Source organism: Papilio xuthus, unplaced genomic scaffold, assembly GCF_000836235.2.
Source record: "Papilio xuthus unplaced genomic scaffold, Pxut_1.1 DF825946.1, whole genome shotgun sequence".
Classification (NCBI taxonomy): domain Eukaryota; kingdom Metazoa; phylum Arthropoda; class Insecta; order Lepidoptera; family Papilionidae; genus Papilio; species Papilio xuthus.
In genome coordinates this window covers 13,401,191-13,419,617 of record NW_013532703.1, presented here as the reverse complement: position 1 = coordinate 13,419,617, position 18,427 = coordinate 13,401,191, and the positions used below count along the sequence as shown (strand labels likewise).

General features: G+C 32.0%; 3 protein-coding genes across 3 annotated transcripts; 2 read left to right on the top strand and 1 right to left on the bottom strand.

Annotated features, from left to right (window-relative positions):
- The first annotated feature begins 7,275 nt into the window (after window positions 1-7,275).
- LOC106124638 (zinc finger protein 639) lies at window positions 7,276-10,198 on the top strand. Its single transcript, XM_013321500.1, has 5 exons — window positions 7,276-7,547; window positions 7,727-8,475; window positions 9,278-9,466; window positions 9,696-9,804; window positions 9,993-10,198. The coding sequence occupies exons 1-5, from the start codon at window positions 7,410-7,412 to the stop codon at window positions 10,098-10,100; spliced, it is 1,293 nt and encodes a 430-aa protein (XP_013176954.1). The 5' UTR covers window positions 7,276-7,409; the 3' UTR covers window positions 10,101-10,198.
- Window positions 10,199-10,541: 343 nt separating this feature from the next.
- Cdc10 (cyclin-dependent kinase 10) lies at window positions 10,542-13,534 on the bottom strand. Its single transcript, NM_001312189.1, is given in 8 exon segments — window positions 10,542-10,853; window positions 11,235-11,453; window positions 11,637-11,864; window positions 11,967-12,169; window positions 12,371-12,545; window positions 12,960-13,032; window positions 13,298-13,410; window positions 13,482-13,534. Coding segments are annotated over 8 exon segments (1,209 nt in total). The 5' UTR covers window positions 13,492-13,534; the 3' UTR covers window positions 10,542-10,665.
- A 268-nt stretch (window positions 13,535-13,802) lies between these two features.
- Window positions 13,803-16,305, top strand: LOC106124640 (methionine aminopeptidase 1D, mitochondrial). Its single transcript, XM_013321503.1, has 6 exons — window positions 13,803-14,041; window positions 14,309-14,522; window positions 14,636-14,827; window positions 14,994-15,101; window positions 15,331-15,484; window positions 15,709-16,305. Exons 1-6 carry the CDS (start codon window positions 13,971-13,973, stop codon window positions 15,897-15,899), a joined length of 930 nt encoding a protein of 309 aa, XP_013176957.1. The 5' UTR covers window positions 13,803-13,970; the 3' UTR covers window positions 15,900-16,305.
- Window positions 16,306-18,427: the final 2,122 nt, after the last annotated feature.

The following is an 18,427-nucleotide window of genomic DNA, read 5'->3' as shown; positions in this document are numbered from 1 at the left end:
TTTATCTTAGGCTCCGAAAGATGCATTCGCTCTGTTTTCAGATATATTTTACTATGTCTATATGATGAATTTTTTGATTGGTTTTAATCATGGTTATTACGTATTTTTGTGAGATGTTATTTATTAAATAGGCAACTACATACCTATGCAATAGGTATTTATTATAAATTTTTTTTTAGGAGAAGGCGGCAAACGAATAACCGTTCGCCTTAAATTATTTAATCCGACACCCATAAACATCTGCAACCCCAGAGGAACCGCAAATACGTTGCCGTCCTTAAATTTTGGATAATGTTCTAGAATCAATTAAAATTTGATTAAAGTAATATACATAATATATTATAGAACTTATATTTTATTTAACTTCTCTATATAACTTTTGAAACAGACTTAAGTATTACTTACTATCAATGTAAACAATAATAATTAAAGAAAATCATTTCAATAATTACAATTGGCAATTTAATTGGCAGGTTAATGAAAATGTCATAAACACGTTAGTTACCCCTATATGTCAGTACGGTGCGCTAGACCGGGCAAAGAGAAAGGCCGATTGCAAGGCCTGATCGATTCGGCCTCCAGTGATTTACACAACATTGAACAGATTAATCTTTGTTTATGAAAATTGGCTTTCAAAAAACTATAAGATTAGTTCCTTTTTATTTGAAATAGATACATATGCTTGCAAAAGTAAATTCCGAATACACAACTTACCTATTCTCATAGACAAAATTGGAGAAAATTATGTTATTACCATTTGCTTTATTAATTACGAATTTTATTACTTGTAATATAAAAAGAACGAATATAGTATATTTTGTATGAATTATTTAGTAATATAATTAGATTTCTCGGGCATTTTGTCAAAATTTCCATCAAAGCTTACACAAAAATTATTTTACTGTTAAAAATTTTAATAGCAAAGAGTTTTAATCGTCACGACACTACTTAACATATTTTCTAACCTGTAGAAAGGAACGTGGTTTTTTACATATATGGTTGTTCGGTTTATTACATGGTGCATTCTAAGTGCCCTATTTTCCAGTTCAGAGTTCGGGGAACGGTAAATCGGTAAGTGGAAAACTTTCCGCCTTCGTGATTTTAGAACTCAACTTGCCTAATTAATCAGGAACCCACTTTTCTTATTTTAACTACATTTAGAGCGTACTTTTTATGCGTACGAAGGAAACGTACCCGTTGAAAACATAACCCTACTTTTTGCAGGCTTAAATATAATATTTTCATATTTTTTCTCTAAGATCAAAAGAATTATACTGACTTTAAAGAGTTTGATGTCATTTGTTATTTCTGTAAAGTGAAAACTAAAAACCTAGTAAAGAAGCCAAGATTATTTTGAAACAGATTATGGAAAACTTGCAATAAAGATTTATTATTAAAAAAATAGTTTAAGAACGATTACTTGCGAATCAGTGTGAATTCAGAGTTAAAGCAAGCAATAGTCCGAAGTAGTCGTTTGAGTGTGAAGCCTATCAATTATAGCACCAGCCCGGGGCTCAACGGAACCTTTACGACTGAACGACTCCTACACCGGTTCTTATTGGAATCGCAATATTGCTACAATTTTTTAATATTCTATCCATCTTATATCTCACTAATAGTAGAATAGATATTAGAATTGAGAATGTTTGGATGGATGGATGGTTGTTTGTTAGAAGTTATCTCCAGAACAGCTTCATGGATCTCGCTGTAATTTGGCTCAAATGACATAGTCTACAAGAACACATACTAATTAAGTTTTTTTTCCCGCGCTGGCCTAGTCGCGGCCGACAGCGACTATATTTTACAATCTAAAAAGATCGGCTTTATTATCTTATTTATGTTAAAGCTAATCGTCTCACAGTCGTAAATAGAGTCGTTTAGTATACGTAATGTCAATTTGTGTATGGGTTATTTTTTTTTTAAGTTATCATCGTCTTAAGCCAAAGATGAATATGTTCTTCTGTAGCAATTCAATTAATTTCTTTCAGAGTTATTTTATTTAGCATCCATGTATGAATTAAAAACATATAAATGTACAAGCTTAACGTGGTAAAGAAACACGATGGAGGTAGTTGGTGAATTAGAGTTCGGGTCGTTAGAGCGGAAAGCCACTACGACCACTTAACGATTTGCCGCTTGACAAATACTCAGCTGACATATTACTCCTAGAGTTAGAATGCATGTAATTAACAGTAGATTTACTTCTCGATGTACAATTACGAACAAATTACTATATTATAATATTATCATTATTAATTTCTACAGTAAACTATCTGTCATAAATTCTATAAATTATATTTAATGACGAAATCTTTAAGCAAAGGGTGACAAGTCTTTCGGTATTTTACAGAACTTTACTTTTACAGCATTTGGGTTAGGCATAAGAATAATACAGAATAATTGAAGTTTTATAAGTAAATGTTATGATTCACGCACATAACTTAGATAACTAAACGTAGAGAAACCTTTAAATGTGAATTTCTATTTAGCACGATTCTGACACGAAGCACACCGGTAGATTTTATATCCATATATCTTAGCAAAATTCGTCAATGACGAGTACTCTTAAATCGACGCAAATTGCAAAGTGCTATTTTATAACAGTTCAAAGTATCAAAACAATATACTGTTAACATAAAAACACCTCTAGCAAGATTCATGTTGATTTGACTTAATAAAATAAAAAATCAAATCGTAAATCCGATCTCAGATTCAAAGATTCTCAATTTCAAAGTTGATTAAAGTTTATAAGACTTTCTCGATCGATATACGCGGAATGAGATACTATGGCCGCAAAATTTCACAAGTTTAATCAAATCAATTCGCAGCTTGATTAACGTTTCAACTGCGATAACTAGGTAACGTAAACTTATATTCAGATTATCCGGCACTATATCATAAGGACGAGACAAAAGCGAGCCAGACCAAGCAATTGTTTCAATTGAAATATCACTAGAATTTCAATATCATAGACATTGCTGGAATATTGGCTGTAGCAAATGTTACAGTTATAATTAATTATTCAATAGCCAAGCTATTGCTGCCTAATATTTGTAGTTATTATTAAATTACAGAAATTATTTAAATTTATGTTTGTCATATGATCTTGATGTATTTTTATTTCTTCTTTGTCGGTTTTATTTATTTAAAACTAGCATCCTAGGTCCGGATAGAAGTTCGCGCGGAATAAAAAAAATACCTATATAAGTAGCCTATTTGTTCTTACAGACTATGTCCTACATCTTTGTCAAATTACATCGAGATCCGTTCAGCCGTTTTGGAGATACCTTCAAACAAACATACATCCATCTATCCATCCATCCGTCCGTCCATCCAACTTAACATTCGCACTTATAATAACTCTATGATAAGTTGAGTTTTCAACACATGCATGATTAAACAAGTCTAGAGTAATATATCTGCCAACTTAGCAAATAATTTACACGAACTAAGTAAATATCACTACAATGTCTTTTAATGCGATAAATATGAAAGGTCTACTTTCGACCCGCAAAGCTATTTAATTAAAAACTTATGATTGCATCAATTTGTCCCTTTTGCCTTAAAATTGTCGCTTTATTTTATAATAAAGATTAGCGAACCCGTTTTAACCCAAACACTATATTAAATTCAATTTGCCGTGCCATTTATTATCGCAAACAAAACACGCTGCCACACGAATTTTTTTAATATTTCAAACTGTCTTTAAATATAAATAGAACTATCAATAGATTTATAATTACCAATTTTGCAAAACATTCCTATAATAAATCATAGAGATAATAGGGCATTGAAAAGGCTAGAGTTCTTTTAAAACGTTGCCCGAGTGCCCGAGTGCCCGTGGCAAAGAAACAGTGACACCGTTAGGGAGGATGTCTGAACGACACGAGCATGAAAAAGCCATCGTACATCAATATCCTTTATCTTTTTATCGTCTGCCGTACCACTTGTGCCAAATGTAATTAGACCTTTGGAAAAGCAAAAATATTTTTAATAAATATCGTCTTGTTTCTTCTTTCATAACTTTTAAATATTTTCTATGCTGAAATGCATATTTTTTTGTTTTTTTATCAACAAAGTAAAAGGACACAATGGTTGTTAATGTCGAGAAAAAGCTGTTTGTAATTAGAAATAATAAAAATCTTTGATTATGAAGCAGGTGCTACTTTTGACCAATAGGCGGCTACTACATTAAATTAATAATCAAATTGTATATATTGTTCCCTGATGTTCCTTTTTATATTACAAAGAATTATGAAAACATTACACACCACATAAGAGATATATCTATTTTACTTTTTGTCCAGTATGGATTTGTTTTGACGAGTGTATACACATCAATCATCCTCGTCAGCCTGCTTCCAAACACAAACATTAAAATAATCCTCTTCATCTAACACAATTTATATTCTCACACACAACTAGCTATCTTCCTTCTGCAAGAAACATCCATCTTCATTAAGAAGTCAACTTGCAGTAAGAAGTATACATGATTATATTGTATGTGAGATTCTACTTTGCTCTAACCTAAATCAGTAATTTTTGGAGCATTATTACCACCATGAGCGTCGGTGGCTCAGGGGTCAAGCACTTGACTCGCAATCTGCAGGTACTGAGTTCGAATCCCGCCATGTACCAATGTGTTTTTCGATTTCCGATTTACATATGTACATTTATCCAACGTTCTTACGGCGAAGGAAAACATCGTGATGAAGCCTGTACATATCTGAGAAGAAATTCAAAGATATGTGTGAAGTCAACCAACCCGCACTTGACCAGCTTGGTTGACTATGGCCTAGTCACCCTTAACTTAGGCTCCGAGCCCCTCGGTGGGGACGTATAGTGAGCTGATGATGACGATTACCACCATTGATGCTTGAAGAATACAAGGCAATATGGAAAATAGAATGAAAATAAAAAAAAACGAATTCAATCTACATCTTGGTCTATTTAAAGAGTTAATTTTAAAAATCTAATTTGTGGAAATTCGTATGGTAGCTCAACAAATACGGTACGACGTCGAGATTATTTTAATTAATCCTCTTAATTGTTTTTAGGAACATCATTCTGTAAAGTAGATAAGTAGAACCATGTTTTCAACACGAGATAATGTAACTCCGACATAAGATTGATATAGAGATTTCACTTCAAATTCCAAATTAGGTCTTATTACATTCTTCTAGTAACTCACCCCAGCCTGACTTCGCCCCAGTCTGACAGTAAATATAGTTTGACTTTAGTAAATAAGAAACAAAGAAAAAAATGTTTTCCTCTATAATCAACTGGAAAAATACAGTTAGTTATAAAAAAAATGAATTTACGTAGATATATGTATGAATATGCGAAATCATAAAATTAGAAAAATATTTAAGGTTACTTCATACAATCTTAAGGTCACGGTACGCCTCTTTTCGTTTATCTAATAAATTAAGATGCAAATTAAGTTGTTGACTTTCGTAGCGAAAATTGAAATTTCACAAACCGTCTAATTAACCTTGACTGGGAAAAGTCATTTCCACTGTAGCGGCGAGAATCCGAGTGTTGAATCAATTCTAATTCCAGACGCCTTGGTTTCCTTCTGAATCCTTGTCGAAGTCAATGTCTTACTGTTTTACTACAATATGCCGATTAACATATTTATGTTACATATAGATTTATATCTAATAGAGAATATTTTCCACTTTCACTTTCCTATCCACTTAGCCTTCCTATTCTTATAAGAAAATAGGTGAGAAGGAAAGAGGACTAAAATTAGGCCTCCGGGACGCATACTCGTCAGATGAAACGCCTGTCTTCTGTATGGTTGTGGCATTGCAATGAACCGGCCAATATGTCAGATGTTAAAACGGGCTCTACCACTGTTAAATATTTGTTACGTACTATATTTATTAAATTATTATGTCGCAATGACCTAATTCGTATATATGGACTGAAATATGCCACAATCTTTGCATTTGATAGTAATAGACGATTTTTTTTAAGAATTGTAAAAAAGTTACAAAATAAATTATGATACAATTGTTACCAAACTCTAAAACCTCTACATTCGCTCTTAATTTACAAAGGCCTGTATTTTTACATTAAACGATATTAAATAACCATACGATAGTCCAATTATAACTACGTTCTATAATAAACGGGAAAGCTTTTACGAGTACGTTACTGCTTTCAGCAAAATACAATTTACTATAATGATGTTACTGAAAGATCAACGACATTGTAAAAACAATTTCTCTGATAATTAAAGCTTTTAACAATCTATTATTTTGTTATTTACATTAAAACGAATAATGAAAAATATATATTCAATAAGTATAACTGACAAACGCACTCACATTTGTTCATTGGTCATTTAAGGAACCCCTTAGTTTCTTATAAAAAAATTGCAATAAAGAAGACCACTTATCTCAATGTATTTGGATCTTTAACCGTAGGGTTTCATCATCATCAGCTCGCTATACGTCCCCACCGAGGGGCTCGGTGCCTACCCTAAGTTAAGGGTGATTAGGCCATGGTCAACCACGCTGGCCAAGTGCTGGTTGGTTGACTTCACACATATCTTTGAATTTCTTCTCAGATATGTGCAGGTTGCATCACGATGTTTTCCTTCACCGTAAGGACGTCGGATAAATGTACATATGTAAATCGGAAATCGAAAAACACATTGGTACATGGCGGGATTCGAACTCAGGACTTGCAGATTGCAAGTCAAGTGCTTGACCCCTGAGCCACTGACGCTCTACCGTAGGGGTATCGTAGGGTTTATGAGTCCAAAATTTATGTATAACACATATTGTTGTCTCTGTATTGTTAAAGATAATAACAGGGATGACGATATGTTTTAAACAGAGATTTTGTACTCAGAAACACAAGTTTATTGTTTAGAATAAATAAATATATTCGTAAATTTATTCTAGTCCCTTGCCTTTTGTTTGAAGCCATAAGATTAAAATATGTCTTATGTCAACACACTGGAATTATATCTGGTGCTGCTTCCATGATTTTCCAAAGTCGATTTTAGTAATCTCCAAGAATTGAAACTTGTCACGTAAGACGATCAAGGTTTGAAATTGATCGACGGTACAACTGGGAAGTATTGATAATTTGATACAATATTAATATAAAAATATATACAAGATTGGATTTATAATGTTTTTGTTATGCAAAATTATAATTTGGATTTTCCAGTTTATCTTCCAGTGAAATATAACCTAGATTATGTATGAAGATTTCACTGGCCATTTTTTTCTACAAAAAGCAGTATTTTTTGACATAAAATGCCAAAGCAATATAGCTTTATTTATTAAAAACGTAACATTGTCATGGACAAATTAAAACTGCAACTGAATTTAAAATAACAAATGTGAAATCTAATTATAGGAGTATTGTTTTGTGTTTAAATTTACAGTATGAACGATTTTTCAACGTTAGAAAAAACTATAGTGCGCGAATTGTCATGTCGACTATGTCTATGCAACGATATAATAAAGTTAAAGCCCCTAAGCGCTGAAACAAAGCGCAAGATTAAGAATCTTTTTAATATTGTGGTACGTTAAAATTACCACAAGTTGATCTGGTTCTATTTTATAAAATAAGTGCTTCTGGGATTCCGTACAATATGATTGGACATTTAAAACACGTTTATATTATTTATAACTTAAACACAACATAATTCACCCATTCGTTGTAGCTTGTTATAAAGATCTAACTGTATAAAACTTTACAGATACGTACTGATGATAATCTACCGAAAGCAATATGCCACGATTGTCTACAACAAGTGGCTTCATTACACTTGTATTCTGTCAAAGTAGAAAAAACACAAAAATTTTTAGAATTTCACAAAATCAAACGCGAAGAACAAGAACACACACAACCAGCACCAGAAAAGAGAATGCATCCAATAATTAAAGCTTTATCATCACAAAATATTCAAAACGACAATAAAGAGGTAATAGTGGAACCCAAATCTAAATCAACACCGTCAGAACGACAACGAGGAGAAAGTCCAGCGAAACAAAAAAAGAAATCACCCGTGGATATGAAGTTCATGGAAGCGATGCCATTGGAAGAATTCGCAAAAGCGGAGCGTGTTGACACATCGCTCCTTATAAATTCCCCCGGGCCTATCAAAAGTATCAAATCACGTCAATCACCAACAAGAGTAGTCCCAAAAAAAACTAGCGAAGAAACAAGTAATAATAACACTTGTGACACATTGGATCCCATAGTTTTAATAGATGGCAGACCAGCGAAACAGGGTGCAGAATTAGACAAGCAAATAACATTATTCTATAAAATGGAATGTTGCATTTGCCATGGAAAGGGATTCGATTACAGATCTTTGATGAAACATTACAAAGAGAGGCACGGTGTCCCCGGATATGTCACGTGTTGCGATAAAAAGTTTCATTATTTCTATCCTAAGAAAATTATTGAACATATGGCATATCATCTTCAACCAAACATATTTATGTAAGCTTATTTCACACTTTAATATGATTTTTTAAAGATTTATTTATCGTATTAATCAAAGATAATCGTTTAAATTATAAATGATGTCTAGTGTAATTAGCTTATTAAAAATAGTTTAATGATAAAATAAAATTTCTATTTTATTGTTGTTTATGTAAAGCTATTTTTATTTAATGAATTTCTAAAACCTTATGGATAGTTCCACGGTTTGAAATGGACACTGTCGTCAAATTTATTGCAAAAAACAATTTGCTTTCACTTGAAAAACCACTTAGAAAATTACAATTTGCTGTTTACTGAGTTACAAGTAATTTTGTTAATAATTTAGGTTATCTAGTAATGAACTAAAAACATCATAAGATAATTAATATTTCGTGAGTGTAGACAGTGAGTATTTATATTCCTTTTACTCATATAATGTATTCAATGGCTGTCCAAACCGAGATTTGAGAATAAGCTGCTTCGCTGTAAGTCCTGTTGAAAACTTAATGTTAAAGCACTATTATTCGTTAGTCGATGTTTATCTAGTTTTACTAAAATCCAAAAAAATCTACTTCAATCTAATTTGACAGTGAATTAAAACCTAGGACGTTATAGTAAATTGTAAACGATTTAAAATTGCACTTGTTTTTAACTCCGGACCCAGAACATTTAAAAATAAAGAGTAAAATAATAAAAGTATATAATAAATCAACGCTATTAATTCATATTACAGTTAAAACTTGTGTTTAACTGTCTGAAGTATAGGGTTGCCAACTTACAGTTTTTGGGATTCCCCGAATTAAATATTTCAATATTTCAGGTGCAAGAGCTGTCATCGAAACTTCCAGACATCCAACGAGCTGTTTGACCACGAGACCAACGGTGGGCGGACTGAAGGCAAGCTGAACTGCCCGCGCTGCGACGAGCGGTTCCCTACATACCGCGAGCTGGGCCAACACATTGTCACTCATCGAACTGACAAATCACAGTGTGACTATTGCGCTAAAGTGTACGTATTACTACATTTGACCACGTCTTAGTATGGTATATTGAAATGAACTGAACTCATCGATGTGAGTCGATTTCCGTAATATATGTCTAACTCGTAGACCGGTGTTCAAAATTGTCTCTATTGTCGAATAACCTCTAATTTCCTTTTGTTATATTACCGTCAGTATATTATCACTCACTGGCTATTTTTCGATTTAGAATCAATTGAGAATTATATTTCTTTGTAGGTTGAAACATCATCATAGAAAGAAGACAATTAATCACATGGAAGATTTAATACTGTGTTCGCAATGTCTTCGTAATTTACGAAGTATTGAAAAACAAGAAAAAGAATCAGTGAGTATTCAATCATCTATATTTGATTTTTGTATCCTTAGCATTATGACTATGGCCTAATCACCCTTAACTTAGAGTAGGCTCCGAGCCCCTCGGTGGGGACGTATAGTGAGCTGATGATGATGAGCATTATGTTATCTTATGTTCATTTATTTCGTTTAATCATGAACATTAACTTTGATTTGCAGAAAGATAAGGTAAAAATGAAGAGCGGCGATCAAACAAAAGCGGAAAAATATCGTAAATTTTACAAAGCTTTGGAGATTTCTTGCGATGATGACTACTCAACAGAATAACGAGATAGCAAAAATATTCACAAATGTAATATCATGTACTGTGTACCATGACAATGTCAAAAATAAATTATTAAATTATATATTTTATACTATTTAAATAATTGTACTGAACATGAACATCCTGTTATACTATTGACTCTGGGTTAACACATCCTAGTTTTCAGTATATTAAAATTTGTATACTAGTATTTATGTGTGATTTAAGATATGTGTGAAGTCAACCAACCCGCACTTGGCCAGCGTGGTTGACTATGGCCTAATCACCCTTAACTTAGGGTAGGCTCCGAGCCCCTCGGTGGGGACGTATAGTGAGCTGATGATGATGATGATACTAGTATTTTAAGAAATAGATACCACATCTGAATAATCAAATAATAATCGTAGTAAAATAAAAAAAACTGTAAATTCATTCAATTTTATTCTTATAGTTATTTAGAAACATATTCAAAGTCATATTATGGTATTCAAACATATTTTTACAACCCACGAAATGCCTTACAATGTATTATTTTGTATGAACGCATGAGTTGAAAACACACTGTTAAACTAAATACAAGAGTTTTCCTTAATCAATCCTTCGTTTCTTGACAAGGGATCCGAGTAAATCTGAGATGGCAGGTAGGTTGTTTGTTTGATCGTTGGCACCAGTATTGAGATTGGAGAGCGGAATGTTGAGCTGATTGTTGGCAGGCTTCGGCTGGCCCTTTGTGTTCCTGTGCTGCGGGAAGCTTGGCATCAGCTTCGGATCACAAGCTGGAAAACGAATTAGTAGAACTTAGTAAGGATATCAGTTATGATAATTATGAAATAAACCAATCCGCTTAGCAGTAACTTTTGTTTTTTTTTATAACAGAAGGGGGCAAACGAGCAGCGGGAACACAGTAATTTTTAAAACTGCTGATTATCTGTACATTAATTAAGTAGTAATAGTATAATACAGTAGAAATGAATAATTATTACATACCTATCTTAACAATTTTACCATTATAAGGCTTTATTCACAGACTTACTAAAAACAGACATGTCAAATACTAAAATTTACCAAAATAAATCCATAGACAATGTACGTTGTGCGCCAGTGACATGTCTAAATTTAATATCTCATTTCCATTGAATTCGATCATATTTACTTACGCAACGGCTGTTCCTTAAAGTAAGAACTCTGCAGACATTCCTCAGCTGTGGCTCTCTTATTGGGGTCGTACATGAAGAGGAAGTTAAGCAGGCGAAGGCCAGCGGCTGACAACCAGGGGAATCGCTGCTTTAGGTTGTTGTACGGCTGTTGCTTCAGAGTGAAGTTCTGTAACGCTGGCAGCATACTGAACTCTGGCCAAATTGCATCCGATGGAGTTCCTATAATACAATCCATTTGGAAGTTTAATGAAAAATTTAACTTAAACTTTTATAAAACTATTTTCCCTCTAATGTTCTTTAAAAAAAATAAAGACAATGTATTTTAGTATCTACTAGTGTTAGTGCACAAAACTAATGTATATAAGCATAATTGTCACATACTGATTTACATAAGAAACTTACCCAGTAAGTCTACTATAAGCTCCAGTTGTTCGATTTCCGTTCTACCAGATAAAAGTGGTTTGTTTGCCAAGAGTTCACCAAGAATGCATCCCGCAGCCCACATGTCAAGAGCTGGTGTCTGCTTAGGTGACTGCAATAGAAGCTCAGGTGCCCTGTACCATAACGTCACAACGCGGGGCGTAGCACAACGTGCTGGAGCACCCAGCCAACGTGCCAAACCAAAATCAGCTAAAAAAAATGGTGTGGTCATAAAAAATTTGCTTGTTTTTACTGTATTCAATTATGTTTAATCCACATGAACGTTATTTGACCAATCGAAAAAATACTTGCCTATTTTAACACACCCCTTGTCTGTCAGTAGTAAATTGGACACCTTCAAATCTCTGTGCACAATGAAATTGGAGTGCAAATATTTTAGTCCTTTAAGCACTTGCAGCATCAGGCATTTGACTTGAGATTCGGTGAATGGTGAGGTCATGTTATCTAATAATGATGCCAAATCCTGCTCACAATATTCCATTGACAGAAATATGCTGCCAAAATAACAAATAAAAGAAATAATTAAAATCATCATTATTGTAAAGAGGGATTTTCTAAAAAAAAAATATTATAATAGTTCTGCAGCACAATATAATAGATGGCAACCATTGAAAAATAGGCACAACACTATTTTCCTTTAAAAATTAAAAAAAGGTAATCAATAATTTTAGTATTTATAAGGTAATGATACACACCTTTCCAAAGAGCGCCCAACTAGAACCTCTTTTAATTGCACAATGTTCTCATGCCTGCAAGCCATTAGTACTTGTATTTCTCTCAGGCCACTTAGGGGCAATCCATCTTTTTCTACATCCATCCTCACCTTCTTTAAGGCTACAATATTACCATTCAGCTTATCTTTCGCTCTATCTGTAAATTAAGCATATAATATTTAGACAGTATATGAAAAAAAACCTCAATCATGATTAAATTTTGCAGTTGTAACAATGATTTATGAATTGGTTGATGTGAGATTTAAAAAAAACTATAACCCATCCAAATGAACTTGTGACGTGGGCTGATGACATCAATTTTTATGGACAGTGTGCAAAATAACATTTTGTTGAAAGGGATATGGAATAATTAGTGATATAATTTACTTTAGTCTCCCAAATAAATATATCTATTATTTTTACTGAGAGCAAAAGGCCACAGTACAATACCTTGTTAGAGTTGGGATGGGGGTTACATTCCGACAGAAACAAGTTAATATATGTTGCATAGACCTATGCACATATAGAAGAATAATAATAGAGCATTATAAATTGCATGAATTATACTTACAGACAATACCATAAGTGCCTTCTCCTATGCGATTTAATTTTTCAAATTCTCCGACAAATCTGCATCTTCCCAACTAAAGTTTAAGAATGTTTTGTTATCATATCTCTTATTTTCAGCCATCCCCAGAAACGAGTAACTTATTATAACAAATTCCCATTCAATATATCAACATAAATGAAAAAGTAGAATAAAAGAATATTATTCATTTTGGGCCCTTTGATGACAACATATCTTCAAAGGTAGGCTAGTATGAGTGATTTCATTAAGACTGATAACAAAAAAAACAAGTGTAATGCACAATTTAGTCATAAAATTTAGGTTATACCAAAAAAACGTACTATATCTTTTTCAGGTATCTCCATGGTTTTACCAGTCCTGAACGATATAAGAACACCTTTACGGGCAGCTGGACCAGTTGGATCCACAACATCTTGGGTAGGTTTTTCAGAATCTAAAAGTGAAAATTAAAATAAACAATATGCAAAATTTTCACGTTCAATATTTTAAATTTATAACACTTACTTTGTGACATATTTAAACTTGGATTGTATCAAATAGAAACAACTATCTTTTTTAAGAACTTATTATAAAGCTAAGCTCATCAATGTTTTCAATTTTTGTGAATAAAAAAAAATAAACAATAAACCGCCTGATAACTCGATTATAAATCGACCCGGTAAAACCAAAGAGTATGTAACTACTTCGTAGTATAATCATAGACAATGGAAAAAACAAAATTCTGTCTGTTGTCACCAAACGTTTAGATTATCATCGCCATCATCAGCCTTCGTATGCCTAGTGCTGGATATCAGTTTCCCGATGCCTTCCACAGTAGGCGCCTTCCGTCCTTCCATCATTTCTAGACTGTATTTACTTCACCTTTGGATTGACAAGATGACAAACGACATTGACATTCCATATTTTATATGGACAGGCGCACATTTCTGTAATGTTTAAATATAACAATAGTAAAATAATTTAATAAAATATTTAAGATAAATAGATAGATTTATGTATTTACAAAATATGGAGTTTGCCAACAAAGCCCTTAGTGTCGTAGGACGTTTTTGGAGATCGAATATGTAAGCTGCTTTATATAAGAATTTCACATTTATGTAAAGAAATATTGGCTTTGCCGAACTTCTTAAAAACTGTAAAAGAATGAAGAGATTGTTATATTTTCATATTGTTAATTTATAACATAATTTAAAATGAGACTGCCAAAATTATTTAATCCTCGGGTCCAAAAACGGATTTTGTAAGTTTATTCATCTATTTCATGTACTTAGTTATCCATTTGTTATGATTTAATCAATGATTTCCTTACATATTTATGATTTTACTTTTAGAATGAGGTTCGGGGTTTATGATAAAGTCACACCAGTAGAAACAACCCCAAGTAGAATAGTATCTGAGAATATTATAAGACCAGATTATGTATTAGGAAATACAGAATATGTTCCTAAAATAGCTGAAATAAAAAATGATACCCAAATAAATGGTATGAGGGAAAGTTGTAAATTGGCTGCTTCAATTTTAAATCAACTTCATACATTCATCAAAGTAAGTATTATAGTATTTAATGTTAAGTTATAGGTTATTTTTAAAAAAGTTTAACTATATTAGAACTAACCTTCCATCTGTGCAATCCATAGTATCTTTATTGTAATTTTTAGCCAGGTATTACAACAGATGATATTGATGCATTAGTTCATACTTTAACTATTAAAGCCGGTGCCTACCCATCTCCACTGCATTATAAAGGCTTCCCAAAGAGTGTCTGCACTTCAGTGAACAATGTAGCTGTCCATGGCATCCCAGATTTGAGACCTTTACAAGATGGTGACATCATCAATGTAGATATAACAGTAAGGTTAAAAACTTTTACTCTAATTTATTTCTAGTTTCTGATTTATTATAATGTTACAGTAGATTAGTTTATGTTCTTAGTAACATTATTGTTCTTCATATAATTAAAAAGCTATTGTAATATAGAGAAAGTTATGTTTACTTATATTATCTCAAACATTTCAGGTCTTCTTCAAGCAAAATCATGGAGATTGCTCAAAGACCTTCCTCGTTGGGAATGTAGATGATAAAGGACAACAGCTTGTTCATATTACAGAGGAATGTCTAGATATTGTAAGTATTTACATGTAAACATATTTAATACCATTAGAGTAAGTCCTTGCTAAATTCATATTTATTTGTATTGTGTATACATATTCTTTAGAATAGGACCAAATGTTTTAGAACATATTCTCTTGCCTGATCAATAGGATTATAAGTGTACATAATTTCTAATATATATTTATACATTGTAATAAAGTTTTGTCTTTTGGATTTTGTGTAAATATATTTGTTATTTTAGGGAATTAAATGCTGCGGTCCAGATGTACCTTTTTGTCACATTGGCTCTGCTATACACAGGCACGCAAAAAGAAATGGTCTAACTGTATTACCTGCATTTTTAGGGCATGGTATCGGACAATACTTTCATGGTCCTCCTGAAATATACCATTCTTGTAAGTTAGAAAATATTTCTATTATTATTGAATTTCTTTGGCAGTTTGTTAGTAATTATTAGTTATGTTAAAAGAGAACTCAATTCAATTGATTAAAATCCTATCAACTTTATGAATATTGTTCTATTTTACAATGCTCTAGTATTTACTACACTAAAAAAAACTATTTTTCTTAATTTTCTGAAAACCATTCAAGCAATATATTTGATTTTTTTATTCTGCAGTAAATAGATATCCTGGGCTGATGAAGTCAGGTATGACATTCACGATAGAGCCAGTTCTGTCACACGGCAGCGAGAACACAGTTATACTAGAAGACGGTTGGACTGTGGTCACAGAGGATGGTGCACGGACTGCGCAAGTTGAACACACAGTCTTGATCACTGATGATGGTGCTGAGATATTAACTAAGTAAATGTAATCATATGTTTATTAGAATATAAGTGTTATACATAAAAACAATTTTTTTTTTGCAATTTGAAATAATAACAAAAGTCAATTCGCCACATTTTGCTCATAGAAGAGATGTTATACCAAGATATAAGAAGTAAAATGTACAGAGAGCTTTTGGTAATGAGTATGGGCTACCCAATGTTTAGTTATCACCATAGCTACTAGAAATAGTTTTTATCTTTTTTTAATTCTCCAGGAGGCAGTTGCCCTCCTCCCCTTATCTCCACCTGGCAACGCTATGCTAACTAGAACTAAATGCAGCAAATTTTTCATCAATGTCATGTCACCTCTTGACCCATTTATTAAGATTCTTGTAAAGAAAATGAAAAGTATGACGAAATGTTTTTCAACAGGTGTGTAAATAAATGAAAACATCAAATTAGCACATTGTGTTTTATTTGTAGCTTGATAAGATCTTAATTTAAAACATGTAACATTACATTAAAAGCACAAGCATAATAATTATCACTTGTAGCATTCAGTCGATAGATATTTTAAAGGCGTAGAAGGAAGGTATCAATTGAATTAGTATAAGTGATTATCATAAAGAGAAAGGCGTAACCAGTGGGACATCCTCACGGCCCCGGACATTCGCTCCACAAACTGGACCCCACCACATCCATTCGTTATAAACTTTGGTCCCATATTGCATCCAGCTACGCCTCGGAATGATAGTGCTGGTAAACATTCTTAATTATAGTAAAAGAGAAATATATGACTAGATCTTAGGTTACTATTAAATAGAGATTTCAAAGCAACCGTTGGAAGAAGGCTTAAAACTAATTAAGATACAGGATGTAATAAAGTTCAATTAAATTACTAAAATATTTTGACTAGGAGGTAAGAATTTAACTTTGAACACAGATCAAAAACCCTGCAGAAAATACGTAAAAATTATATTTTAATGAAAATTGAATGTGGTTAAATAACCTATTGTTTTTTGTGTGCTTTTATCAATATTATATACTTAACAATATATATTTCTTCACGTATTTAACATGGTACTTTAAAATTTTAAATGCATTAAAACTGTAACTTGCAAGAATATAATTACGCTATTTGTTAAATTTCCTTATAAATAGATGCTTAATTTAAAAAATGTTTGGGATATTTTATAAGATAATTGAATTTGAAACGATACATGTATTTTTTTCATAATCTCAAAGACAAGTTGATGTGATAAATAAAATAAAAAAATGGATTAAATATTCAAATATGAATTCTTAATCTTAACAAACAAATATAAATCAAAGATTTATATAATTTAAATACATACATACTATAAATGTAATATTGTTCACAATTAAGTCTAGTGGTGCTAGGGAAGGTTAAAAAGAGTGTATAAAAAGTTGATACAAAATTATTAAATAGATTTAACAACATACAAAAGCTACCTCGCGACAATATACATTACAATAATTATACTTAAATGTTATTTATTAAACAGGTATAATATAATTATATAATTAATAAAGTATAATTTCCATTAAATTAATGTCAAATTTCAAAAAATCTACTAATTTTTTTATAATCACGCTTATAATTTAAAGAATATTTTGTACGTCAGATAGCTAATGGGTAGTAAAAGTTAAATGTTATAATAATAATGCGACAAATAATCGCTTACAATAAATATTTAAATTAAGCGTAGTTTTTTTCATAATATTGAAGAAGACTAAACAATTTTTGTACTTTTCATAAAAAACGGTTACACTCCAAAAAAGGCTACCTAGAGAGCCTGAAGAGCGAAGATTTCACTTTCCAACAACGACTTTTGACTTCGATATAATTCACACATCTACAAAGTTATATGGCACTTCCAGAACTTTCTCATTCTAAATAAAATCTACTTAATGTAACTAAACAAGGTATATATATGATCATATTCATCAATTTTAGTCACAAAATCTTATTTATGTGCCACAAATTCATCATAATCGAGGCCACATGTACTGATTTTAAGCCACCTTTGCTTCTACAGGCATTTAATCTTTGACAATCATACACAAATTTCCCCTCAAAATCCTTCTCCACTCGCCTACTACGATCAAGGTCTTATTATTCTCTAGTTCTCTAATGTAGTGACTTGCAAGTTGTCTCAAACCTATCAATTATGATTATCATGTTCAAATTAAGTTTATAAATTCTATGTATTAGCGAGTGATCAATACACGTGGAAAGGGGTGCGTGCTATTATGCATAAGGGTGAACTCAAAACGCGACAAAACCATTACTCGAAACCACGTCTCGACACGCGACACGTCACCACAATTAACGAGGTTGTTCAGGTTTTAGTTTTCATTAAAATAATTTCACCTATTATTCCAATGAAAAATTATACTTAAAGTTTTTATAATGGTGTTAACTGATCGCGTTCACACACGCATGAAAAAAAAGAACAAAGACATTTTGATTTTTTTTAAAGATATTATAACAAAGGTATTAGGAAATAAAAATGAAAAAAAATCCGCAACTATAGTCTATGAAAAG

Bases quoted from the DNA above. Each gene is read 5' to 3' on its own strand.
- LOC106124638 (XM_013321500.1), top strand. From the start codon at position 7,410: ATGAACGATTTTTCAACGTTAGAAAAAACTATAGTGCGCGAATTGTCA. The intron at 8,476-9,277 runs GTAAGCTTATTT...TCAATATTTCAG, and splicing joins CTTCAACCAAACATATTTAT to GTGCAAGAGCTGTCATCGAA. The intron at 9,467-9,695 runs GTACGTATTACT...ATTTCTTTGTAG, and splicing joins TGTGACTATTGCGCTAAAGT to GTTGAAACATCATCATAGAA.
- LOC106124640 (XM_013321503.1), top strand. From the start codon at position 13,971: ATGTATTTACAAAATATGGAGTTTGCCAACAAAGCCCTTAGTGTCGTA. The intron at 14,042-14,308 runs GTAAGCTGCTTT...TTTTACTTTTAG, and splicing joins CGTTTTTGGAGATCGAATAT to AATGAGGTTCGGGGTTTATG. The intron at 14,828-14,993 runs GTAAGGTTAAAA...CAAACATTTCAG, and splicing joins TCATCAATGTAGATATAACA to GTCTTCTTCAAGCAAAATCA.